Source organism: Pan paniscus, chromosome 4, assembly GCF_029289425.2.
Source record: "Pan paniscus chromosome 4, NHGRI_mPanPan1-v2.0_pri, whole genome shotgun sequence".
NCBI lineage: Eukaryota > Metazoa > Chordata > Mammalia > Primates > Hominidae > Pan > Pan paniscus.
Genome location: NC_073253.2, coordinates 34,026,623 through 34,053,032, shown reverse-complemented (window position 1 = coordinate 34,053,032; position 26,410 = coordinate 34,026,623). Strand labels below are relative to the sequence as shown.

At 41.0% G+C, this 26,410-nt stretch overlaps 1 protein-coding gene and 1 long non-coding RNA gene across 3 annotated transcripts in view; one reads left to right on the top strand and one right to left on the bottom strand.

Moving 5' to 3' along the window:
- CKMT2 (creatine kinase, mitochondrial 2) overlaps nucleotides 1–24,056 on the top strand; it is a 39,663-nt gene extending 15,607 nt beyond the window's left edge. For both annotated transcript variants that reach the window (XM_008975787.7, XM_003822264.8), the window contains exons 2-10: nucleotides 1,555–1,726; nucleotides 3,136–3,334; nucleotides 4,833–4,928; nucleotides 5,430–5,651; nucleotides 7,363–7,448; nucleotides 8,252–8,375; nucleotides 9,751–9,885; nucleotides 14,110–14,235; nucleotides 16,767–24,056. In XM_008975787.7, the coding sequence (XP_008974035.1) occupies nucleotides 1,575–1,726; nucleotides 3,136–3,334; nucleotides 4,833–4,928; nucleotides 5,430–5,651; nucleotides 7,363–7,448; nucleotides 8,252–8,375; nucleotides 9,751–9,885; nucleotides 14,110–14,235; nucleotides 16,767–16,886 (1,260 nt within the window). In that variant the 5' untranslated portion in view covers nucleotides 1,555–1,574 and the 3' untranslated portion in view covers nucleotides 16,887–24,056. The remainder of the gene's footprint in view (nucleotides 1–1,554; nucleotides 1,727–3,135; nucleotides 3,335–4,832; nucleotides 4,929–5,429; nucleotides 5,652–7,362; nucleotides 7,449–8,251; nucleotides 8,376–9,750; nucleotides 9,886–14,109; nucleotides 14,236–16,766) is intronic.
- LOC129397755 (uncharacterized) overlaps nucleotides 1–26,410 on the bottom strand; it is a 67,549-nt gene that overhangs the window by 15,216 nt on the left and 25,923 nt on the right. The gene's annotated exons all lie outside the window — the stretch shown is intronic.

The following is a 26,410-nucleotide window of genomic DNA, read 5'->3' as shown; positions in this document are numbered from 1 at the left end:
GCATGTTTATCCTCTTTTTCGTCGTTTGTTGGTAGTTCAGTACTTGTATTACAAATAAATATATAAATACTTATTTAGATTTATACATGTTTTCTCCATTTTCTGCATTTCAGGCTCTCTCCTTATGCTGTCATTTCCTTTCTTTCTGAAGCATATAGCTTAGTAATTCCTTTGTTATTGATCTGTTTTTTATCAATGTTTTTCACTCTCATTTTTGAAAAAATGGTTAGACTAGTTCCCCAGTTCTAGGTTGACAGTTATTGCTTCTAAAAATATTATTTACCTGGGCTCATTATCAAAAAATCAGCTCGTTTGTCATTTCTTTGTAGGTAAACTGTCTTTTCTGACTGCTCTTCATGTCTTTGTCACTGATATTCTGCAGTTTTATTATTTGTCTAGGTGTCAATTTCTTTGCTTAGATTATGTTACACCTCTTGAATCATGGATTCTTTTATCAGTTTTAAAAATGTCTCAGCCATTCCTCTTCAAATCTGACTTCTCTGTTTATTCTCTTTCTGGGACTTCAATTTGATGTGTATTTGAGCTTGACATTCTATCCATCATATCTCCTAATTTACATCTATTTTCCATTTTCTCATTTCTCTGTGCTACATTCTGAGTAATTTCTTAAGCTATATCTTCCAGTTCATTTATTCTATGTTCAGCTGTGTCATAATGAGTGGTTCAATTTGGTTCTTACAAATCAACTTGGTCATTCTTAATAGTCTCTTGTTGCTTGCTCATAACTATGATTCCACACTTAGTTCTTTAAACATTCAATATAGGGCTTATTTATATTATTGTCTGACAGTTCCAGCATCTTCAGTCGTTAGCAGTCTACATCTGCTATTTCTTCTGTTGACTCTCATTCATTGTACCTCCTTGTGTGTTTGGTGATCTTTGGGAGTTCATTGTTTCATCTTAATCTGTAGGAATCCAGGGCCTAAACTGAATATAATTTCCTCAGAGAGCTTTTAGACCTGCTTCAGGCAGGAGCCAGAAGTTGGGGTCTGCTGACTTTGTGCCACTTCAGCCTCTTTCAAAGGTCCTACTTCAATGGGGGAATCCCAGTCTCAGCCCCTATTCCCAATGCTGGCATCCCAACTTCAGTAGAGTGGGAGGGTGGTCCTCAGAAATTTCTCCTACCTTTCAGAAGTCCAGAAATCCATCCTGTTCAGGGTCTAGTTGTGATGCAGTGGCAAAGTTCAATAGAGCATATGGTCTGTCAAATAGCTGGAAGAAGACATCCCTGCTGCTGTTTATTTTTTATCATAGCATATTAACAGAGAAAAAGCATGGAATTCAGAAAGTTTAGACATTATGTCTAAAACTACCCAGATTTTCCCAAGCAATATGAAGAAAAAAGCAAAGCAAGAAATAGAAAACACACACACACACACACACACACACACACACACACACAGAAAGAGAGAGAGAGACAGAGACACTGGAAAGAGAGGCTATGGCTCCTGCAGTTCTCTTGCCCATTGACCCCTATGTTGTGGCTCAGGGTCATCCTATGAAGCTATCTAATCCAGCTTCTTTGCTTTCCAGACACTCATCCAAGAGGAAGGATGGCCAGTATCTTTTCTAAGTTGCTAACTGGCCGCAATGCTTCTCTGCTGTTTGCTACCATGGGCACCAGTGTCCTGACCACCGGGTACCTGCTGAACCGGCAGAAAGTGTGTGCCGAGGTCCGGGAGCAGCCTAGGCTATTTCCTCCAAGGTAAGGGCTCCTGACTTTAAAATAACCTCAGGCCAGGCACGGTGGCTCATGCATGTAATCCCAGCACTTTGGAAGGCCAGATCATGAGGTCAAGAGATCGAGACCATCCTGGCCAACATGGTGAAATCCCATCTCTACTAAAAATACAAAAAAATTAGCTAGGCATAGTGGCACATGCCTGTAGTCCCAGCTACTTGGGAGGCTGAGGCAGGAGAATTGCTTGAACCTGGGAGGCGGAGGTTGTTGTGAGCCGAGATCGCACCACTGCACTCCAACCTGGCAATGGAGCAAGACTCTGTCTCAAAACAAAACAAAACAAAACCAAAACAAAAAAAAAACTTCAAAGACCAGCAAGAAATATGCTTTCCCCTGCTGGAAACTGTTAGCAAGGGTCCTTCTTTTTGCCTTTGAGGATGACTAAGTAAAACCGAAAATCATTTTGAGACTCATTAAGCCAGTGACCTGTGGTGTATACAAAGAAGTGTAGCATCGTCATTCTTGCTTAGAGCTTGCAGTCCAGTTGCATAGTAATAATGGGGATAGTTAACATTTGTGGAGCACTTTTATGTGTGACCAGCACTTTACATGGAGTATCTGTTATTCATCTTAGGATCCTTCTGTGATGAAATGAAGGCCTAGAAAAATTAAACAGTGCCCAAGTTCACATAGCTAGTACAGCGAAATGCAAATCCAGGCCCCCTGATTCCAGACCCATGCCTCTCTCACTGCTCTACCACCTTCTGGAAAAAGGGATATCGTAGTACTGATTTTAAGTATCAGCTCTAAAGGACACTGCAGATGGAAAGTGGAGGAGTGGCATGAGAGGGATGAAAATAGATGTGTTTTCTCAGCCCTTGGAACCCTGCCATGGATGAGATACCATGCGCTGAGCAGAGTTTGAGTGGCATGCAGAATTCCACATAGGCAGGTATGGATGAGAGAGACAAGGAAAACCACTGAGGTGTCTCTGAGACATTTAGGGTCTCTTATGAAAATCAGGATCTCTGAGGGAATCGCCAGCAACCCCCATGTACCTTGGGAATTCCTGAGGTGACATGACTTGTGTTTGAGGCTGTGGTGGTCCTAAATCTCCTATTCCTCAATCAGTACACACTCCAGGGTAAGATAGCACCCAATTTGATTTCTATTATTCCAACAGATATTTACTGAACACTGGTTTTAACAGCCAGGGACTGTTTTCAAAAAGGCAAAGTCCCCGCTCTCGTGGAGCTTGCTTATTTTTTGAAATCTGGTGTATTCATTTATGACTCCTAGGCAGTTCTAGCCAAGTATCCCTGTGCCCACTGGCTGAAGGGAGCCTAGTGGAAGGATGGGCAAACAACAAGTCCTTCCATTGGCCCCTTTCCTCGGGGGCTGCTGGCTGACAGCCTGCCCTCCTCCCCACACAGCGCAGACTACCCAGACCTGCGCAAGCACAACAACTGCATGGCCGAGTGCCTCACCCCCGCCATTTATGCCAAGCTTCGCAACAAGGTGACACCCAACGGCTACACGCTGGACCAGTGCATCCAGACTGGAGTGGACAACCCTGGCCACCCCTTCATAAAGACTGTGGGCATGGTGGCTGGTGACGAGGAGTCCTATGAGGTAAAACTATTGGCTGCTGGTTCCAGGGTGGGAGGGATGCTCTGGATATGACTGACTTGCACAGTCCTGGGGTCCTTTTCTTCTCTATGGGGCCAACTTTCTGCCTTCTCAGGAAGGGCTCTCATAAAGGGAAGCCAACTCCAGCAAAACCATCTGGAATGCTTTCTGAAACAATGAGGTCTATAGCTTCCCAGGGACAAGGCTTCCCTTGCTGCTGTGCTAAGATCCCTCCCTGTGGAGGAATGAATTGCATGACAGAACTCTGAGCTTGTCAAGTGGATGAGTTGGTACAGAAACAATAAAATTGAATGGTGTGTATTCACCAGTAAGACATTAGGAGCTGATGTGTTTGTGGCTGAGCTTTATTGGGTGGGGGTCGGGAGGAGGGTTCAGTGTATCTTTGGGAATATGAGGAATTCTCCTCTTATTCTATTATTATTACTGATTTCTCTCCTATTACTGATTAGACGATCACTGTAGCCCAGACTACTGAATTCACCAAGTCTCTTGGATAAATCCCATGACCTCGGCATCCTCATCCTCAATGCAGAAGCACAGGGTGGTCGGCTGGAACAGTGCTCAGCCACTATGCGTCCCCTCCACAGAGCAGCCTCTCCGCTGAGGCAAATGCCTGCAGCCCTCCTCCTTCAGGTCCACCCTTTTGGGTTCTTCTGTTGCAGGGAGCTGAAGGCAGTTCCCTAGAAAGGCAGCCATAGAGAAGAGAGGGAGCCATCTTGAATAAACACGACTGGTGGCTCATTTACGTACTGCAGTGCACAACCCTGGGTCTAGTTTGGGTCCCAAGCTAGCAGTAGCTCTCTAGACCCAAAGCCCTCCCCACTTCCCACAGCTCCCAAAGTCTGCAGGGTGCTTTGTTACAACTTCTTTTAACAATTTTTTTTTTCAACATAAAGGATATGCCTGAAGTTTTGTTTTTAGAATAGATTTTGCACGAGATCATTTGGGCTGGGGAAGGTCCGCATCGGGTGAGAGGTCCCTGCTTTGCCCAAACTGCTGCTATGTACTTTTCTTCTGGCATAGCCAGGTTTTCAACAAATTTCATATGTAGCTTAATATTTAGAATCTGACTTTCCCTTGAGCATAAAACTGTGTAGCCTCTGATCAGGTAGCTTCTTGTAACCCACAAGAGCAAACACGTCTAGGAAACTCCTTAAATTCCTAACCACAAGTATTTTCTTGCTCAATCTGATGGCAGTGATTTTGGCAGAATCACTCAGCGGGAGGTTAAGATGACAGAACTCACCAGCCCCACCCTATCTCAAGGGGCAAGATGCCTTCAAAAGGCTTTCTCTCTTGTTGTTGTTGTTATTATTAATCAATCCATTCTCACATCCATTTCCTATACGATAGTCCTGAAAATTTCAGAGAAGGAGGGCATCAACTTTGGCTTTTAAGATACGAGGGGCAAGTGAATGGAAAGGTCTTTGAATAGTAGGTGAACCAATTAAAGAGGAAACACCCATCTTCCCTCCTGCAGGTGTTTGCTGACCTTTTTGACCCCGTCATCAAACTAAGACACAACGGCTACGACCCCAGGGTGATGAAGCACACAACGGATCTGGACGCATCAAAGGTAGGCTCCAGCCTCCTTCTCCTTCCCCACGAAGCTGGCACTGCTGAGCCCAAGGGGAAGGCCCCTGGAGAGAGGGGTTCCCCGCTGTAAGTCAGATACCCCTGGAAAGCACTGTGACTGCCCTGGCACAGCCTTCCCTCTGGAGGGCCACAGAGAAGGTTAGGAGGGTCCGAAAGTCTGTTTTCTTTAATAAATACAACTAGGGAAGGGTTGGTCATTGGGAACTTTAAACCTTTCCTAAAGCTACTCCCTTTTTCATCCTAAACCACCCAGTAACGGTCAAGGACCCCAGACCACGCTATATAAAACAGCTTTCCCCTTTACTAGTCGAAGGTCCGTGCCCCAAGACTTCCGGAATGTGCCCAATTTACGGATTGTGCAGTCGTGCACAGTGCCTGAGGGTCCCCAGGGAAACTGCAGATTGGCGATTAGAACCCACTGTGGCTGTGGCAGGACCGTGGTCCGAGGCTGGCCACAGTGACCCCACAGTCTGCTTGGCAGATCACCCAAGGGCAGTTCGACGAGCATTACGTGCTGTCTTCTCGGGTGCGCACTGGCCGCAGCATCCGTGGGCTGAGCCTGCCGCCCGCCTGCACCCGGGCCGAGCGAAGGGAGGTAGAGAACGTGGCCATCACTGCCCTGGAGGGCCTCAAGGGGGACCTGGCTGGCCGCTACTACAAGCTGTCCGAGATGACGGAGCAGGACCAGCAGCGGCTCATCGATGTGAGTAGCAGATGGGGCTCCCTGGGGAAGGACTGGACCAAGGGCTCTGACCCGCACAGGAAGGCCTCTCCTGGTGCTCTGCTCAGTCCTTACCCTAGCTGGGAGCTTGCTGGGCTCCACCCCTGAGCTCAGCCCAAGAGCATCTACTTATTCAGTGTAAGGAAGAAAGACGAGGCCACACATTGTACTTGTCAAGCCACTGAAACATTCTATGCATAAAATCTGCATAGGAAACTCCAATATGGAGATGGTGCCTGCGGTTAGGAGGGTGGAGATGAATGGAGGATCTCCTAGCTTGTTGATAAATGGGAACAGTTAGGTGTGGAAATCCTGTCTGTGTCCAGAAGATGGTTTCCATTATCACAGCCAAAGAAAATCCTGGAAGCTAGGAAAATCTAGAAAGGAAATTCCAGGTGGGAGGCCTGCCCTGACTCTTGTGGAGCAAGCCTCTGCATTTCCTGGTGGGGTTGATTCCTGCTGCTTCCACCATGTCTACCACGGCTTCCCTCCGGCACCAGGGTGCACAAAACTCAAGTCCCTTACTTATTTTCGTCTTAGCACAGCTAAAACAAGATGGCATTTTCAAAAGTAACTTTAAACTCTTAAAAAAAAAAAAAAAAAAGCAGAAACAAAATTTTGTCATTTCAAAAGATGCAAATGCTAAGAAATATGCCTCATTTCCAAACCAGACAGGCCAACTATATGGCCTGCCCAGTTACAGAACAAGCCCTCCTCCACCTCAAGTCACCACCCTGGTTTCCTGCTTAAGGGACATGCTGCTCCTGGGCAGTGGCAGGTCACAATCCTCTCCTGGCTGAAGTCTCTGATCTCTCCCACTTAGAGACTGCAGGACTCCTCTCCCCACATCCACTTGGTCTCTTACCTGTGTAATCATATTTGAATATATCTCTCTGTAGAGTACGTGTGTAACTATGCAAGAAAGAGTAGTATACACATTGCAAAAAAAAAAAGTCTTTGATTTTGATATGTGGAGTAGTATATTGCAGTGGTTAAAGGCATAGGCTTGGGAGTCACAGAAGTCTAGATTTGAATCTATACTCTGCTACTTCCTACAACCATCCTATTGGACAGGTTGTTTGATCTCTCTGAATCTGTTTTCTTCATTTATAAAATAATTACACTTATTTCATAGAGTTGTGAAGATTAAAGGAAATAAAAGCCTGTAATCTAGAGCCTGGCACAGTCAGCATTAATGGTAACTATATTTATTGATCATTACTGTACATCTCTAATACTTTTTAATGAAATAATGAAGCAATAATGCTAGAAACAGAGAATGACCACTGTGTAGAACAGCCTTTTCAGGATAGTGTCCCTCATTCATTGCTCACTCAGCCATTGTATAGGGTTGGTGTTGGTAGTGTATACCTGCTCCACAGTGATTTCATGAGTTCCAAATGGACTAACCCAGTGTTTTTCACCATTAGCTGCAAACTAGAATCACCTGAAGAGTTTTTAAAAAGTCCTGATGCCCAGATCAGTCTATAACAACTAGGTCAGAATCTCTGGGGGATGGGAAGTAGGCATTGTTTGAAGCTCCCAGGTTATTCTAGTGGGCAGCCAAAGCTAAGAACCACTGCCTAAGAGACAGCAGCCATGATAAGTGGGTTGGAACTTGTTCACCTGGCACTTGCAGTCCTGTTTGATCTCATCAGTCTCTCCTCTCTGCTTTATCCCTTTTGGCCTACAGGACCACTTTCTGTTTGATAAGCCAGTGTCCCCTTTATTAACATGTGCTGGGATGGCCCGTGACTGGCCAGATGCCAGGGGAATCTGGTATGGATGCAGCATTTTCACATTTGCAATATCTGTAGAGGATGTTTTTGAGATCACCTGCTTATCCTAACCTGGAGTTGCTGTGTACTGCAGCTGACAGCATGCCCAGACTGAGCTAAACGGAAAAAGACTACTTGGAAAGTGTGTGTGTGTGTGTCTAAGCATTGTGGTGTTTCTAAGATGTGTAGAAATATGACCTGGTTTGCATGAATTATGTGCCTGAAGGAGCAGAAATTGGAAAGTGTGTGTGTGTGTGTCTAAGCATTGTGGTGTTTCTAAGATGTGTAGAAATATGACCTGGTTTGCATGAATTATGTGCCTGAAGGAGCAGAAATAAAAAATGTTCATGTGCAGCTGCTCTGTAGGGATGGACAGGCAGGATCCATGGAGCAAACGTGTAGAAATGTTGTGTACCTTCAACATCTTGGGTGGAAGGTAACCCCCACCCGCTTTTTAGAGCACAAGATTTTGGATGAATCTTTTAGGAGACAAAACATTCTTGTTAATGTCAAAGCCAAATGTTATATAGTTGAATTACTGTCATCCTAGTCAGAGGACCTAGGGGGAATTATATTCTTGTTTGGTAAAAACATGACATCTTTTAGGGTGAGAGTTGGTCTTAATCTTCCTTCTGTCAAAGTAACATTATTTTGTCATACTTGTTCAGGCACAGTTAAGAGATTAGGGCCATCTAGGAAATGAGGAAGGTGAAATGAAGCAATCAAGCTAGGGAGGTAATGGGAATTTTCATGTGTTGAAACAAATGCAATTAACACTCAGTACCATATTTCTCTCTTCATTAGGCATAATTATGATAAGACATTTCTCATCTGGATAAATGAGGAGGATCACACCAGGGTAATCTCAATGGAAAAAGGAGGCAATATGAAACGAGTATTTGAGCGATTCTGTCGTGGACTAAAAGAAGTAAGATGTTATCTGAGATTTCTGGATATTTATTAAAATAAAATTACCGTATTGTTTGTTCTTGAAAGAAGACACTATGGTAACTTCCAAGATGGAGCTAATTTTTTTCTAGAAATCAAAGCTTTTTAATTTTTTTGAGATGGAATTTCACTCGTCACCCAGGCTGGAGTGCAGTGGCGCGATCTTGGCTCACTGCAACTGCCGCCTCCCAGGTTCAAGTTTCACTCGTCACCCAGGCTGGAGTGCAGTGGCGCGATCTTGGCTCACTGCAACTGCCGCCTCCCAGGTTCAAGTGATTATCCCGCCTCAGCCTCTAGAGTAGCTGGGATTACAGGTGCCACCACTACACCTGGCTAATTTTTGTATTTTTAGTAGAGCGGGGTGTTTCACCATGTTGGCCAGACTAGCCTCGAATTCCTGACCACAGGTGATCTGCTGGCCTCAGCCTCTCAAAGTGCTGGGATTACAGGCATGAGCCACCATGCCCAGCCTCAAGGCATTTTTTGGAGTGCAACTTCCAAGGTAGTGCTTCAGAAAATAAGTGACTTTCTCTTGTTATTAGAAAGCTATTACGCTTACTTCCCCATTCCACTGTGGTTTGGGGAAGTCTGTGGATCATTACTTGTTTTTTGATTTATTTAATATCGCTCTGAGCTATTCTAAGCATACAGATGATAGAGAATGTAGCCTGACCATAGACTCACCTGCTGATAATTCCTGTATTCTCCTCCTCTCTTGGCATGAAAAATGCCACCAACTAACATTCATCAAGTGCTTAGTACAGGCCAGGTACTATGTTGACTGCTTTACATCAGGGGTCCTCAACCCCGGGGCCACGGACCTGGCACAGGTCTGTGGCCTGTTAGGAACTGGGCCGCACAGCAGGAGGTGAGTGGTGGGTAAGCCAGCATTACTACCTGAATTCTGCCTCCTGTCAGATCAGCAGAGGCATGAGATTCTCATAGAAGCACAAACCCTATTGTGAACTACGCATGTGAGGGATCTAGGTTGCATGCTCCTTATGAGAAACTAATGCCTGATGATCTGAGGTGGAACAACAGTTTCATCCCAAAACATTCCCTCCCTATGATCTGTGGAAGAATTGTCTTAAAACATTCATTATCTTTCAAGACACCAGTCCCTGATGCAAAAATGGTTGGGGACCACTGCTTTACATGGTTCATTTAACTTAACTGGGCCATTTTAATAGTCTGGTAGGAGAGGTATTATTTTCTTTTAAAGGAGTACTATAAATTTACCTTAATTTCATTCATGCCAGAGGAGGGTACACATCTCTCTCCCTGGTGTTAGGGATGTGCTGAATGAATGGATGTTGGAAAATGCTGTCATTTGTTCACTGTGGTTCTACTTGTAGGTAGAACGGTTAATCCAAGAACGAGGCTGGGAGTTCATGTGGAATGAGCGCCTAGGATACATTTTGACCTGTCCTTCGAACCTTGGAACAGGACTACGAGCTGGTGTCCACGTTAGGATCCCAAAGCTCAGCAAGGTACTGTTATGTGCCCAGTGGCCCTGATGGGCCAGGATCAGCTCAGATGCGACTGCTTTGTGGAGGGAGAAAACATCACTGCCCATTCCTTAACCCTTACTTTCTCTATCTACAATATAAAAATAAGAAAAAAATTAAGTTTGCCTCAAAAGACATTTGTATTAGTTAGAATAAAAGGTTAAGGGGCTGTAAGAAAAAGATGGTAGCTTCAGGAATAAGGCCTTTACATTTTTCCTCATGTAACAAATCAGGATAGGTAGGCTCTGCTCTCTCTGGTTCTTTCTATCTCCTTTCTCCGTCTCTCCTAGTTCAAGCAGTTCTCAAACTTGAGCATGCAAGAGATCACCTGAAGGACTTGGTAAAACACAAGTTGCTAGGCCCCACCTGCAGAATTCGCATTTCTAACAAGTTTCCAGGTGATGCCGGGGTTGTTGGTCAAGGGACTACACTTGGAGGAACGCTGTCTTAGAGCACTCTTCTTAGAGACCTACAACGAGACTTAGACTCCCACACAATAACAGTGAGAGACGTTAACACCCCATTGTCAATATTAGATCAACAAGACAAAATTAACAAGGATATTCAGGACTTGAACTTGGCTCTGGACCAAGTGGACCTCATACACATCTATAGAACTATCCACCCAAAATCAACAGAATATGTACATTCTTCTCAGCATCACATCGCACTTATTGTAAAATCGACCCCACAATTAGAAATAAAACACTCCTCAGCAAATGCAAAAGAACGGATATCATAACAGTCTCTCAGACCACAGTGCAATCAAATTAGAACTCAAGATTAAGAAACTCACTCAAAACTGCACGAATACATGGAAATTGAACAACCTGCTCCTGAATGACTACTGGGTAAATAATGAAATAAAGGCAGAAATAAGTAAGTTCTTTGAAACCAATGAGAACAAAGACACAATGTACCAGAATCTCTGGGACACAGCTAAAGCAGTGTTTAGAGGGAAATTTATAGCACCAAATGCCCACAGGAGAAAGCAGGAAAGATCTAAAATCGACACCCTAACATCACAATTAAAAGAGCTAGAGAAGTGAAAGCAAACAAATTCAAAAGCTAGCAGAAGACAAGAAATAACTAAGATCAGAGCAGAACTGAAGGAGATAGAGACACAAAGACACAAAAAAACCTTCAAAAAATCAGTGAATCCAGGAGCTGGTTTTTTGAAAAGATTAACAAAATAGACCACTAGTCAGACTAAAAAGAGAGAAGAATCAAACAGACACAATAAAAAGTGATAAAGGGGCTATCACCACTGATCGTACAGAAATACAAACTACCATCAGAGAATACTATAAACACCTCTGTGCAAATATACTAGAAAATCTAGAAGAAATGGATAAATTCCTGGACACATACACCCTCCCAAGACTAAACCAGGAAGAAGTCAAATCTCTGAATAGACCAAAAACAAGTTCTGAAATTAAGGCAGTAATTAATAGCCTACCAACCAAAAAAAGTCCAGGACCAGACAGATGCACAGCTGAATTCTACCAGAGGTACAAAGAGGAGCTGGTACCAGTCCTTCTGAAACTATTCTAAACAATAGAAAAAGAGGGACTCCTCCCTAACTCATTGTATGAGGCCAGCATCATCCTGATACCAAAACCTGGCAGAGACACAATAAAAAAAGAAAAATTTCAGAGCAATATCTCTGATGAACACTGATGTGAAAATCCTCAATAAAATACTGGCAAACCGAATCCAGCAGCACATCAAAAAGCTTATCCACCAAAATCAACTCAGCTTCATCTCTGAGATGCAAGGCTGGTTCAACGTACACAAATCAATAAACGTAAACCATAAACAGAACCAATGACAAAAACCACATGATTATCTCAATAGATGCAGAAAAGGCCTTTGACAAAATTCAGCAGCCCTTCATGCTAAAAGTTCTCAATAAACTAGGTATTGATGGAACATATCTCAAAACTATAAGAGCTATTTATGACAAACCCACAGCCAATAGGCAAAAGCTGGAAGCATTCCCTTTGAAAACTGCACAAGACAGGGATGCCCTCTCTCACCACTCCTATTCAACATAGTGTTGGAAGTTCTGGCCAGGGCAATCAGGCAAGAGAAAGAAATAAACGGTATTCATGCAGGAAGAGAGGAAATTAAGTTGTCTCTGTTTGCAGATGACGTGATTGTATATTTAGAAAACCCCATCATCTCAGCCCAAAATCTTAAGTTGATAAGCAACTTCATCAAAGTCTCAGGATACAAAATCAATGTGCAAAAATCACAAGCATTCCTATACACCAATAGACAAACAGAGCCAAATCATGAATGAATTCCCATTCACAACTGCTTCAAAGAGAATACAGTACCTAGGAATACAACTTACAAGGGATGTGAAGGACCTCTTCAAGGAGAACTACAAACCACTACTCAGAAATAAAAGAGGAGACAAACAAATGGAAAAACGTTCCATGCTCATGGATAGGAAGAATCAATTATAGTGAAAATGGCCATACTGCCCAAAGTAATTTATAGATTCAATGCTATCCCCATCAAGCTACCATTGACTTCACAGAATTAGAAAAAACTACTTTAAATTTCATATGGAACCAAAAAGGAGCGCATATAGCCAAGTCAATCCTAAGCAAAAAGAACAAAGCTGGAGGCATCATGCTACCTGACTTCAAACTATACTACAAGGCTACAGTAACTAAAACAGCATGGTACTTGTACCAAAACAAATATATAGACCAATGGAACACAACAGAGGCCCCAGAAATAACACCACACATCTACAACCATCTGATCTTTGAAAAACCTGGCAAAAACTAGAAATGGGGAAAGGATTCCCTGTTTAATAAATGGTGTTGGGAAAACTGGCTAGCCATATGCAGAAAACTGAAACTGGACCCCTTCCTTACACTTTATACAAAAAGTAACTCAAGATGGATTAAAGACTTAAACATAAGACCTAAAAACCATAAAAGCCCTAGAAGAAAACCTAGGCAATACCATTCAGGACATAGGCATGGGCAAAGACTTCATGACTAAAACACCAAAAGCAATGGCAACAAAAGCCAGAATTGACAAATGGGATCTAATTAAAGAGCTTCTGCACAGCAAAATAAATTATCAGAGTGAACAGGCAACCTACAGAATGGGAGAAAATTTTTGCAATCTATCCATCTGACAAAGGGCTAATATCCAGAATCTAAAAGGAACTTAAAGAAATTTACAAGAAAAAAACAACCCCATCAAAAAGTGGGCAAAGGATATGAACAGACACTTCTCAAAAGAAGACATTTATGTGGCCAAAAAACATGAAATAAAAGCTCATCATCACTGGTCATTAGATAAATGCAAATTAAAACCACTCCAAGATACCATCTCACAGCCAGTTAGAATGGTGATCATTAAAAAGTCAGGAAACAGTTGCTGGAGAAGATGTGGAGAAATAGGAATGCTTTCATACTGTTGGTGGGAGTGTAAATTAGTTCAACCATTATGGAAGACAGTGTGGCAATTCCTCAAGGATCTAGAACCAGAAATACCATTTGACCCAGCCATCCCATTACTGGGTATATACCCAAAGGATTATAAATCATTCTATAAAGACAAATGCACACGTGTGTTTATTGAGTCACTGTTCACAATAGCAAAGACTTGGAACCAACCCAAATGCCCATCAATGATAGACTGGATAAAGAAAATGTGGCACACATACACCATGGAATACTATGCAGCCATAAAAAAGGATGAGTTCATGTCCTTTGCAGGGACATGGATGAAGCTGGAAACCATCATTCTCAGCAAACTAACACAAGAACAGAAAACCAAACACTGTATGTTCTCACTCATAAGTGGGAGTTGAACAATGAGAACACATGGACACAGGGAGGGAAACATCACACACTGGGGCCAGTTGGGGGGTGGGGGTTTGGGGAGGGATAGCATTAGGAGAAATACCTAAGGTTGATGATGGATTGATGGGTGCAGCAAACCACCATGGCACGTGTATACCTATTTAACAAACCTGCACGTTCTGCACATGTATCCCAGAATGCTTTATTTATGTAATCTATATATTAAATATATATATCTATTATATATATATTATATATATAAAAAGTTAAACCGTTATCTCTCACTATATGTCTTTTGTCAGTAAATGCACCAATGATTATGAATCAATTTTGCCTCTTAGCACATTTAAGTATTATCCCTTTGTCCTAGGACCCACGCTTTTCTAAGATCCTGGAAAACCTAAGACTCCAGAAGCGTGGCACAGGTGGTGTGGACACTGCCGCGGTCGCAGATGTGTACGACATTTCCAACATAGATAGAATTGGTCGATCAGAGGTAACGTCTCTCTCACTTTCCTAACATGAACTAACAAAATCAGCCTAAGAGAGAATAGGGAAAAGCAAACAGCCTAGCCGTTTTCACAAAATTCGAGACCTCCTCTTCGCCCATTGAGTCCTGAGTTATGTTAGCTTTTCATTCTGTAACATTATTCTTCCATGGGAAATAAATGCATAAAGGGAAACATAATGTGAGCTGAGAATTTATAGGCAAGTATAGGAATTCACAGTGGGACTGTTGTCACCGACCTGCCATGAGAGCTATTCCAACAATCCTCAGCGAGCAGGAGCTCTGTTATGCTAAAGGACTGCAGTTTTTTTATTACTGTAAAGTCAGAACATCTATGCTATCCCTCTGAGGGTGGCAAAATAGTGGAATTTTCTCTTGGTTCTGAATTTTCTTTGGTGAAGGCTACAAATGATCATCTTCACTTTGGTGTTCTTAGATACTCGATGGTTTCTAAATTTTTACTTCTTAGGCTAAAGATAGCAACTATGTTATGTGCTAGGTTTAGATAAGTTTGTGCTCATAAAATCCTTAGGATTCTGTGATGAATATGTAGGATGAAAAGGATTCATAGACTTTGTGTGGCCTGAAACAATGAATGAGGCAAAAAGATCACATGTAAGGAACATGCAGCTGAATGCTAAGCAAATACTGATCATGGTAAGTTAGTTATACCAGCCTATCTGGATGTGGTCCCATTGGACATATTATGCCCATCATTAATTTTAAAGCCTCTTCTCATAACAAAACCCTTAATAATTCAGTGACTGGTTATTAAATCTGTGGATTATCAAAGTTCTCTCTTCTTCCTTACCAGTTTTTGAATATTTCACTGCCTATCAATATCCCTACCAGTAAGTACACTGAGGAAAAGGAAAGGAAGAAACCCTCAAAACAATTAGATCAGCCAGTGTGCTATCAGCTCTGGTAAAGTACTTGAGGGACATGCAACTATAATACCACAACTTCTGAAATTTACTGAATAATGTGTGGTGTAGTGAATAAAGAAAATCTGGGAGTCTATCCTTGTTGATTCTAATATTAACTAGATAGATATTTATTACTGGAAAACAATGTAGTTAATGCTTTAAAAATGTTAAGTCTAACTATACTAGGCAGTCACTATAAAAGTGAGGAAAATGCCAAAAAATAATTTAAAAACACCATTTATTTAACCCAACAACCCTGATAACCATTGTGAACATTATTCTAAATGGCCCTTCATTCTTTTTAAAAACTACCCAAAAAACTTGAAAAAATTGTTATAATACATGTTTAATATTATAACCAAATACTGGTTATAATTTTTTTCCAATGCATTATATCATGAACATTTTCCCACAATATTAAGTATTTTTCACAAACATGATTTTTAATCACAGTAAAGATAATCCATTACCTATTTAATGTTTTCCTGATTTTATGTTTGACCATCTCTCTACATAATTCTAATCACAACTCTGGTTATTTAGTTAGGATATACTTCTAGGAAAGGAATTCCTGGGTTAAAACCAGGGTCCCCTATTTATAACCAAGTTTTCTACCAGATTTATACCAAGATAGAATCCTACTGGCAGTGAGTGAGAGACCTATCTCACCATACTCTCACCAACACTGGAAGGGATCAAAAGGATAAACAGAAAATATGTGTTTTAGTTAGTAGTGACTAACATTCTGATTCAACCCTCTCTTGGGGCCTAAGTTTCCTTATGCATATAAAGAGATAGATAGGGAGGCAGCTGGAGTATGTGATGCCTGAGAGCTAACATTCAATGGTCCCTTCCATCCTTGCTGCTCATTCTTTAGTTGTATAATGTATGTCTGGAATTAACTAATTTCTCTCTTAATTTGGGTTTCCTTGGGGGCAGTGCAAGTCATTTGCTCAGGAGGTGATCCCAGGGGAAAAAAAAATTAAGTAGATGTGCTCTGGTTTAAGGAAAACAAATATTTGGAAACCAAAGTTCTATACAGAGTTTTTTTAAGAACAGGAATTTTAGAAAGTATATCTTAATTTGCAAAACTCATTTCATTAATAAGCTTGCCTAGCATACTACAAACATGATTTAGTTGCCAAACATTTGACATTAATTTTTCAGGAAGACACCCACTGTATTAATGATGATATCTGAGCTACATTAGCATATCCAGTGCTCAGATAGATTAGTGGCAGGTCAGAATTCAGATCCAGGCCAAAGAATAACACGAGGGTGTCACTGTAGTCTTACTTCTAGACAAACTCTGATATTTTATAGCAGACACTGGTAGGAAAAAATGTTAGAGATGCAAACTAATGGTTTTCACATAGTAAAAAAGCTTTCACATACAAAGTAGTATCCCCATCTTAACTATGGAAAGATTGAGAGAAACCCTTATATCTCTGCCTTCCATCTCTGAGAAGGAAGGAATTGTTGTGAAGTCCATCTAAGTGGCAAGTTCTCATTTATCACAGTGCTGTTCCTGTTAATCAATGCCCTGCAGATGCTTCTATTCAAATTAATCATTCATCTTCTTCACTGTCAAAGGTTGAGCTTGTTCAGATAGTCATCGATGGAGTCAATTACCTGGTGGATTGTGAAAAGAAGTTGGAGAGAGGCCAAGATATTAAGGTGCCACCCCCTCTGCCTCAGTTTGGCAAAAAGTAAACTTTCCCTTTCCCAATTTATAAATAATCTGTCTGCTGGTACGACAGACATAAATCTCTACTCTGAGAGTTTTTATACACTTGGAAAAATATAAAATTGTAGATCCTGCCTATCTTTACAATAAAACTCTCCTTAATATATCTTTGCTTTGTTTCTCTGATTTTTAAAATAATACTAAGAAGGGCAAACACATCCGATTACAAGTAGACAAGAAGCAAAATATTTTAAGACAATAAAACTAATATTTTAAGTTTTGATTTTGCCACAACTTACACACACCTCTAAATAACCCATTAGCTATCTAGATGTTAGTCAACCCTTTTGGAAATCTCTTATGGACCCCATTGGAAAGTGAGAAATTAAATTAATATAATAAGCAATTTTCTGGCAAATGGAGCAAGAGGAGACTTACCTATTGAAAGTGTGGAAATAATGACTATACAAAGAGAGGCTATTTATTTATTCAGACTTTGCTTTCACAAGGGTGTCAGCTATCATCACTTGCATTTGGCAGAGACATGAGAAATCTTCATGGTGAAAGAAAGGGGAAGCTTCAGGTATGCTCTGATTGGGGTTGCAGGCATGGGGAAGTTGGGGACAGGCTACCTAGAAGCGGGGTATGCTATGTGATTATTTTGGGAAGCATATTTGGTTTTATCTGATTGGTCCTGAGTTTGAGGCAGGGGCAAAAATTAGGGAAGCCAGCAGTCATTGACCAAGTCCTGACCATCCTTTACTGATGGTTACAGAGGTTAGGGTTTGGTCTCCTAGAACGGTTGCTTTAGAGGTTGTGGGTGAGAGTTCTGTTGTCCTGTGGTCTAGCCATTGTCTCTGTATACTCAGTCTCTCAAAAACAATTCAAAATTTGATGTCTGAAATACTGAAAATGTTTTTAGCATAGTCTGAAAGCAGAATTCTTCCTTCAGCATGCAGATTGTTACCTTGAATCTTGTTATTTTCTGTCTATCCTGTGATGTCTATAGCCTGAAGGAACACAATAGAGTAGGTGGGAGCAATTAATTGTGTAACAAGTTAATTGTGTAACAAGTTAGGAAACAGCTCCACACAAAAAAGATAAATACTTTTTAATAGAAATGAGATCAAGTTATGCACCCTATAGTAAGTGAGCACTGCAGGTGCTACAGTTAAACTGGTGCTTTAGTGTATGCATTTGTATTCCCTCCTGCTATTTGAAAAAAAGTATAAGAAGATTACAATTGTGCTGGTGCTAATATGCACTACTCTAACTGGTATATGGTAGAAATTCAGAAAGAGGAAACCATACCAATATAATTTGGAACATCATGCTCAGTACCCAAAATGGGAGAGGGTGAAGGGCTGTTCCTCCAACAAACGCCTGGCAAAAGGGAGGATCACAACCTCAGGCAGTGGTTGATACTCTTGGGTTAGAGAAAGGGTAAAGAAGGCTGGTGTCATGGTAAGCACACCGACTCTACAGCTGCATTGCTGGGGTACAAGTCCCAATTCTCCAATTATATGACATTGAGTTACTTAATCTCTAGGTTCCTCAGTTTCCTCTAGATAAAATGAAAACAATGATTATACCTATTGCATTGGGTTGTTGGGAGGATGAAATTAATTAGTATATGAAAGTTTACTTACCAGTGTTCAATGCACAGTATTATGTAGGCATTTGCTAAATAAATAAATCAGTATTATAATCATATAATGATCCATCTATGAATATGCCTTAACACTATCTTTTAGGGCAAGCCAACAGGACTCATGGTCCCTCTTCTGAAAGACCTTATGAGCTAAGTGGTAAATGGAAGCAAATTCACATTGCTAAATAAGCATTATGCTCATAAGCATAAGTGGGCTGAACAGACTAGACAGATGTATATACCAACATTTCATTTAAGAAAAGCTGAAAAAAACAAGTATTATCATAAAGTATAGGGCTACCGACATACTAAGTCTTGTAATCTATACCACAACATCTAAAGCAACAGCAACATCAACAAGAATTAACTAAATATGTAAGGGACAGTGAATTCCAGATAACATCTCTCTCCTTTTTGGTGCTGCATTTTTATCTAATTTATTTCTCACCCCTATCCATTAGTTTTAATTCATCAATAACCTCAGTGACGTTCGCTTTCAATACTGGCTTGCTCACAGACTGCTAGTACTTCATCTTTAAATTATCTACATTTCAAACTCTTCATTTGTTGGGCTGTTTGACCTCTGGTATATTACCAGGAATGTACTCATGTGACTTTACTCTTTAGAAACAATATTCATAACCAAAGACAGTCATTTAAACCAAGTCTACGATGGATTCCTCAACACTCGATCTGGCACCTCACTTTTCTTCGAAATCCTCCATATTCATCAACTATCTTTTCCTGACAGGTCTTCAACCAATTTTCAGATTATGTAATAGCACTGAAATAGGATACAAGAATATGCTTTCTCCTCAAGCACTGACAAGCATTTGAGTGATCTCATCCTGTTTGCAGAAGTTGTGATAAGTTTTAATTTTGCCACAAGAAACAAGCACATTGGCAATATTACAGTCAAAATAACACCTTTTATAAGATGAGTCCATTGGAAGAGATAAAGGGACTTTTAATTATTAATTAAAATGCTAATTGAATACCATATCTTCCAGCCAAGGGAGTCATATAGCATGCAAATAGTTCCTGTTTACTAAAGTCTAGTTCAATCAGTATTCATCAAACAGTCATATGAACAGAGCATGGTTCTGAGTCATAGGCCTTTTAAAATTTGCTGCATTCCTTACATCAGAGGCAGACGCAATGAGAAAGCTTTGATGGCTGAAAAATCATTCTGGCTCTCTTCCACAGGGGAAGAGAAACAGGGGTGTTCTCCTTGACTTCTGAGCTTCCACAGTAAGTCGGCTTATGGAGACTGAGCTACTCTCCCCTCAGGCCAAATATCATAAAAGAGCATGTCTGAACGTTCTGAAAGAAGCCAAAATAATTTTTTTTTTCCTTGAGACAAAGTCTCACTCTGTCACCCAGGCTGATGAAGTGGCACGATCATGGCTCAAACTCCCAAGCTCAAGCGATCCTCCCACCTCAGCCTCCTGAGTAGCTGTGATGACAGGCACACACCACCATGCCCAGCTAATTTTTAATTTTTTTGTGGAGACAGGGTCTTACTATGTTGCCCAGGCTGGTCTTGAACTCTTGGACACAAGCAATCCTCCGGCCTTGGCCTCCCAAAGTGCTGGGATAACAGGCATGAGCCACTGTGCCCAGCCCAAAAAGAAGTTATTTTGAGGTCAAAAAATTTGCATGAAATTCAGGCTCAACCACTAACCAGCTACATGACCAAAGGTAAATTATTTAACTCAATAGTCTTGGTTTCATTTGTAAAATGGAGAGAATTCCTGCCTTATAAAGTTTTTATGATGATTAAATAAGGCAGTGACTTTTTTTTTTTTTTCCTTTTACTGTAACCTATGGGAAGAAATATATTTTACATTAGAACCCAGTACACAAACAGGCAGGCTGCAGGCTCTGGGAGACAGCCAGAAAACTGTGAGTGCCCAAGGTGTGAAAGTGTGAAAGGGGGATCATTTGCCCCCAAACACACATCTTCATTGGGGAACCTGAAGGTCCAGATCACAGAAGAATTTGACCTTGCCTGGGAGCTGAGACAAATTTAGAGAGCTGAGCCAAATACAGGGGTAGGGGAAGCAACAGGAAGAGCCCTGTGGGTAACTTTCCATCCCCAGGGAAGCCATTTCTGACTCTGTCTCTCAGGTATCCTTGGGGAGGGCTGCCAGTGAAATTGGGGAAAGACCACAAGGAGAAGGAAATTTCCAGCTGAACTTTGTAACAATTTCGACCAAACACAAAGTCTCCTGGACAGAACCTGGGGAGGGGACAAACAGGGAGTGCAGATACAAGCACAGAAGCTGTGGCAGGCAGGGAGGCATGAAATCTGAAAGCCCTGCTTGCTTCCTCAGTCGGGAGGCATGGAGCCTGCGGCAAGTTCTCAGCCCCACTCACCCGCTGCCTGGAAATAAACAGCGCAGCTGGGGATGGGGCAACCGGGCCTCTTGGGTTGCATGGGAGCTAGTAACGCCTGTAACTGCCAGCTTTCCCCCACTTCCCCGGCAACATGCATGACAAAGCAAAGGCAGCCATAATCCTCCTGGAAACACAACTTCATTGGCCTGAGAACCACACCCCCATACCCCACAGCAGCTGCAGCAACCCCCACCCGAGGAAAGTCTGAGCTCAGACACACCTAACCCTGCCCCCACCTGATGGTCTTTCTCTATCTGCCCTGGTAGCCAAACACAAAGGACATAATCTCTTGGGAGCTCTATGGCCCTGCCCACTGCCTGGTTCTCCCTCTACTACTGCAGCTGATGCTCTCTTGAAAGTGCCACCTCCTGGCTAGAGGCCAATCAACACAAAACTAGCACACTAAACAAAAATACAACCAAGGACCCTCACAGAGTCCATTTCACCCCCTGCTACCTCCACCAGAGCAGGTGCTGGTATCCATGGCTGAGAGATCTGAAGACAGATCACATCACAGGACTCTTTGCAGACACTCCCCAGTACCAGGCTAGAGCCTATTAGCTCTGCTGGGTGGCTAGATCCAGAAGAGAAATAACAGTCACTGCAGTTTGCCTCTCAGGAAGCCACATCCCTAAGGGAAGAGGGAGAGCACCACATCAAGGGAGCACCCTGTGGGACAAAAGAATCTGAATAGCAGCCTTCAGCCCCAAATCTTCCCTCTGACATAGTCTACACAAATGAGAAGGAACCAGAAAAATAATCCTGGTAATATGATAAAACAAGGTTCTTAATACTCCCAAAAGATCACACTAGCTCACCAGCAATGAATCCAAACCAAAAAGAAATCTCTGAATTGCCAGAAAAATAATTCAGAAGGTCGATTATTAAGCTACTCAAGGAGACACCAGAGAAAGGTGAATACCAACTTAAAGAAATTTTTAAAATGTTACAGGATATGGATGAGAAAATCTCCAGAGAAGTACCATAAATAAAAAACAATCACAACTCCTGGAAATGAAGGATGCACTTAGAGAAATACAAAATACAATGGAAAGTCTCAGCAACAGAATCAAACAAATAGAAGAAAGAACTTCAGAGCTCAAAGACAAGGCTTTTGAATTAACCCAATCCAACACAGACAAACAAAAGAGAATTTTAAAAAATGAACAAAGCCTCCAAGAAGTTTGGGATTATGTTAAACAACCAAACCTAAGAATACTTGGTATTCCTGAGGAAGAAGATAAATCTAAAAGTTTAGAAAACATATTTGAGGAAATAATCAAGGAAAAACTTCCCCTGCCTTGCTAGAGATCTAGATACCCAAATACAAGAAGCTCAAAGAACACCTGGGAAATTCATTTTAGAAAGATCATTGCCTAGGCACAGAGTCATCAGGTTACCTAAGTCAAGACAAAGGAAGAAATCTTAAGAGCTGTGAGGCAAAAGCATCAGGTAACCTATAAGGGAAAACCTATCAGAGTAGCAGCAAGGGATTGGGGTCCTACCTTTAGCCTCCTTAAACAAAACAATTATCAGCCAAGAATTTTGTATAAGCTTCCTAAATGAAAGACACAGTCTTTTTCAAACAAACAAATGCTGAGATAATTTGCCACTACCAACCCAGCACTACAAGAACTGTTAAAAGGAGCTCTAAATCTTGAAGCAAATCCTTGAAATACATCAAAATAGAACCTCCTTAAAGCATAAATTTCACAGGACCTATAAAACAAGATTGCAATGAAAAAAAAAAAACCCAGGTATTCAGGCAACAAATACCACGATGAATAGAATAGTACCTCACATCTCAATACTAACTTTGAATGTAAACGGCCTAAATCCTCCACTTAAAAGATACAGAATGGCAGAATTGTTATGAATTCACCAACCAAGTATCCACTGTCTTCAAGAGATTCACCTAACACATAAGAACTCACATAAACTTAAGGTAAAGGAGTGGGAAAAACATATTCCACGCAAACACCAAAAGCAAGCAGGAGTAGCTATTCTTATATCAGACAAAACAAAATTTTAAAGCAACAGCAGTTAAAAAAGACAAAGAGGGACATTATATAATGATAAAAGGACCTGTCCAATAGGAAAATATCACAATTCTAAACATATTTGCACCTAACACTGGAGCTCCCAAATTTATAAAACAATTACTGCTAGACCTAAGAAATGAGATAGACAACAACATAATAATAGTGGGAGACTTCAATACTCCACAGACAGCACTAGACAGGTCATCAAGATAGAAAGTCAACAAAGAAACAATGTACTTAAGCTATAAACTACAACAAATGGACTTAACAGATATTTACAGAACATTCTACCCAAAAAATATAGAATATACATTCTATTCATCAGCACATGGGATATTCTCCAAGACAGACCATACGATAGGCCACAAAACAAGTCTCAATAAATTTAAGAAAATCGAAATTATATCAAGTACTCTGTCAGACCATAGTGGAATAAAAGTGGAAATCAACTCCAAAAGAAACCCTCAAAACGATGCAAATACATGGAAATTAAATAATCTGCTCCTGGAATGATTCTTGGATCAACAATGAAATCTGAAATCAAGATGAAAATTGAAAAAATCTTTGAACTGAATAATAGTGACACAATCCATCAAAACCTCTGGGATACAGCAAAGGCAGTGCTAAGAGAAAGTTCATACCATTAAATGTCTACATCGAAAAGTCTGAAAGAGCACAAATGGACAATCTCAGGCCACACCTCAAGGAACTAGAGAAACAAGAACAAACCCAAACCCAGCAGAAGAAAAGAAATAACAGAGATCGACCAGGCACAGTGGCTCACACCTGTAGTCCCAGCACTGTGGGAGGCTGAGGCGGGCGGATCACGAGGTCAGGAGTTCGAGACCAGCCTGGCCAACGTGGTTAAACTCCAGCTCTGCTAAAAATACAAAACAAACAAACAAACAAAAAACAAAACAAGCCAGGCATGGTGGCAGGCACCTGTAATCCCAGCTACTCGAGAGGCTGAGGCAGGAGAATCGCTTGAACTTGGGAGGCGGAGGTTGCAGTGAGCCAAGATCACGCCATTGCACTCCAGCCCAGGGGACAGTGCAAGGCTCCATCTCAAAGAAAAAAAGAAAAAGAAAAAAAGAAATAACAAAGGTCAGAGCAGAAGTAAATGATACTGAAACAAACAAAAATACATAAAATAAATGAAACAAAAAGCTGTTTCTTTGAAAAAATAAATAAAATTGATAGACCACTAGCAAGACTAACCAAGAAAAGGGCAGAAGATCCAAATAAGCTCCATTAGAAATGAAACAGGAGATATTACAACCAATACCACAGAAATACAAAAGATCATTCAAGGCTACTAGAACACATTTATGTGCGTAAACTAGAAAACCTAGAGGAGATGGATAAGTTCCTGGAAATATACAACCCTCCTAGATTAAACCAGGAAGAAACACAAACTCTGAACAGACCAACAAAACCAGGACCAGATGGATTCACAGCTGAATTCTATCAGATATTCAAAGAAGGATTGGTACCAATCCTATTGACACTATTCCAAAAGATAGAGAAAGAGAGAATCCTCCGTAAATCTTTCTGTGAAGCCAGTATCACCCTAATACCAAATCCAGGAAAGGACATAACAAAAAAAGAAAACTACAGATCAATTTCCCTGAGGAACACAGATGCAAAAATCCTCAGCAAAATACTAGCTAACCAAATCCAACAGTATATCAAAAAGATAATCCACCATATCAAGTGGGTTTCATACCAAGGATGCAGGGATGGTTTAACATCCACAAGCCAATAAATGTGATACACCACATAAACAGAATTAAAAACAAAAATCACATGATCATCTCAATAGATGCAGAAAAAGCATTTGACAAAATCCAGCATCCTTCTATGATGAAAGCCCTCAGCAAAATTGGCATAGAAGGGACATACCTTAAGGTAATAAAAGCCATCTACTACAAACCCACAACCAGTATTATACTGAAGTGGGAAATGTTGAAAGCATTCCCCCTGGAACAAGACAAGAATGTCCACTTTCACCACTTGTAGTCAACACAGTACTGAAAGTCCTAGCCAGAGCAATCAGACAAGAGAAAAAATAAAGGGCATCCAAATTGGTAAAGAAGAAGTCACACTGTCGCTGTTTGCTGATGATAAGATCATACACCTAGAAAACCCTAAAGAATCCTCCAAAAAGCTCTGGAACTAAAAAATGAATTCAGCGAAGTTTCAGGATACAAAATTAATGTACACAAATCAGTAGCACTGCTATACCGCAACAGTGACCAAACTGACAATCAATCAAGAACTCAACCACTTTCACAATAGCTACACACACACACAGACACACACACACACCTCAAACAAAAACCACTGAGGAATATACCTAACCAAGGAGGTAAAAGACCTCTACAAGGAAAACTACAAAACACTACTGAAAAAAATCATAGATGACACACACAAATGGAAACACATCCCATGCTCATGGATGTATAGAATCAACATTGTGAAAATGACCATACGGCCAAAAGCAGTCTACAAATTCAATGCAATTCCCATCAAAATACCACCATCATTCTTCACAGAACTAGAAAAAACAAACTTAAAATACATATGGAACCAAAAAGGAGCCCAAATAGCTAAAGCAAGACTAAGCAAAAAGAACAAATCTGGAGACATCACATTACCTGACTTCAAACTATACTATAAGACCATAGTCACCAAAACAGCATGGTACTGGTATCCTCATCTCTCACCTTATACAAAAATCCACTGAAGGTGGATCAAAGACTTAAATCTAAGACCTGAAACCATAAAAATTCTAGAAGATAACACTGGAAAAAAACCCTCCTAGACACTGGCTTAGGCAACTACTTTATGACCAAGAACCCAAAAACAAATGCAATAAAAACAAAGATAAATAGATGGAACTTAAACTAAAAAGCTTCTGCACAGCAAAAGAAACAATCAGCAGAGTAAACAGACCTCCCACACTATGGATTGTGGGAGAAAATCTTCACAATCTATAAATCTGACAAAGGACTAATAACCAAAATCTACAAGGAACTCAAATCATGAAGGAAAAAAAAAAACAATCCCATCAAAAAGTGGGCTAAGGACAGGAATGGACAATTCTCAAAAGAAGATATACAAATGAACAACAATCATATGAAAACATGCTCAAAATCACTAATGATCAGTGAACTGCAAATCAAACCACAATGCAACACCACCTTACTCGTGCAAGAATGGCCATAATCAAAAAATAATAGATGTTGGTGTAGATGTGGTGAAAAGAGAACACTTTTACACTGCTGGTGGGAATGTACACTAGTACAACCACTATGGAAAGCAGTGTGGAGATTCCATAAAGAACTACAAGTAGATCTACCATTTGATCCAGGAATCCCACTACAATCCCCCTATTGGGCATCTACCCAGAGGAAAATAAAACATCATACAAACAAGATACTTGCACATGCATGTT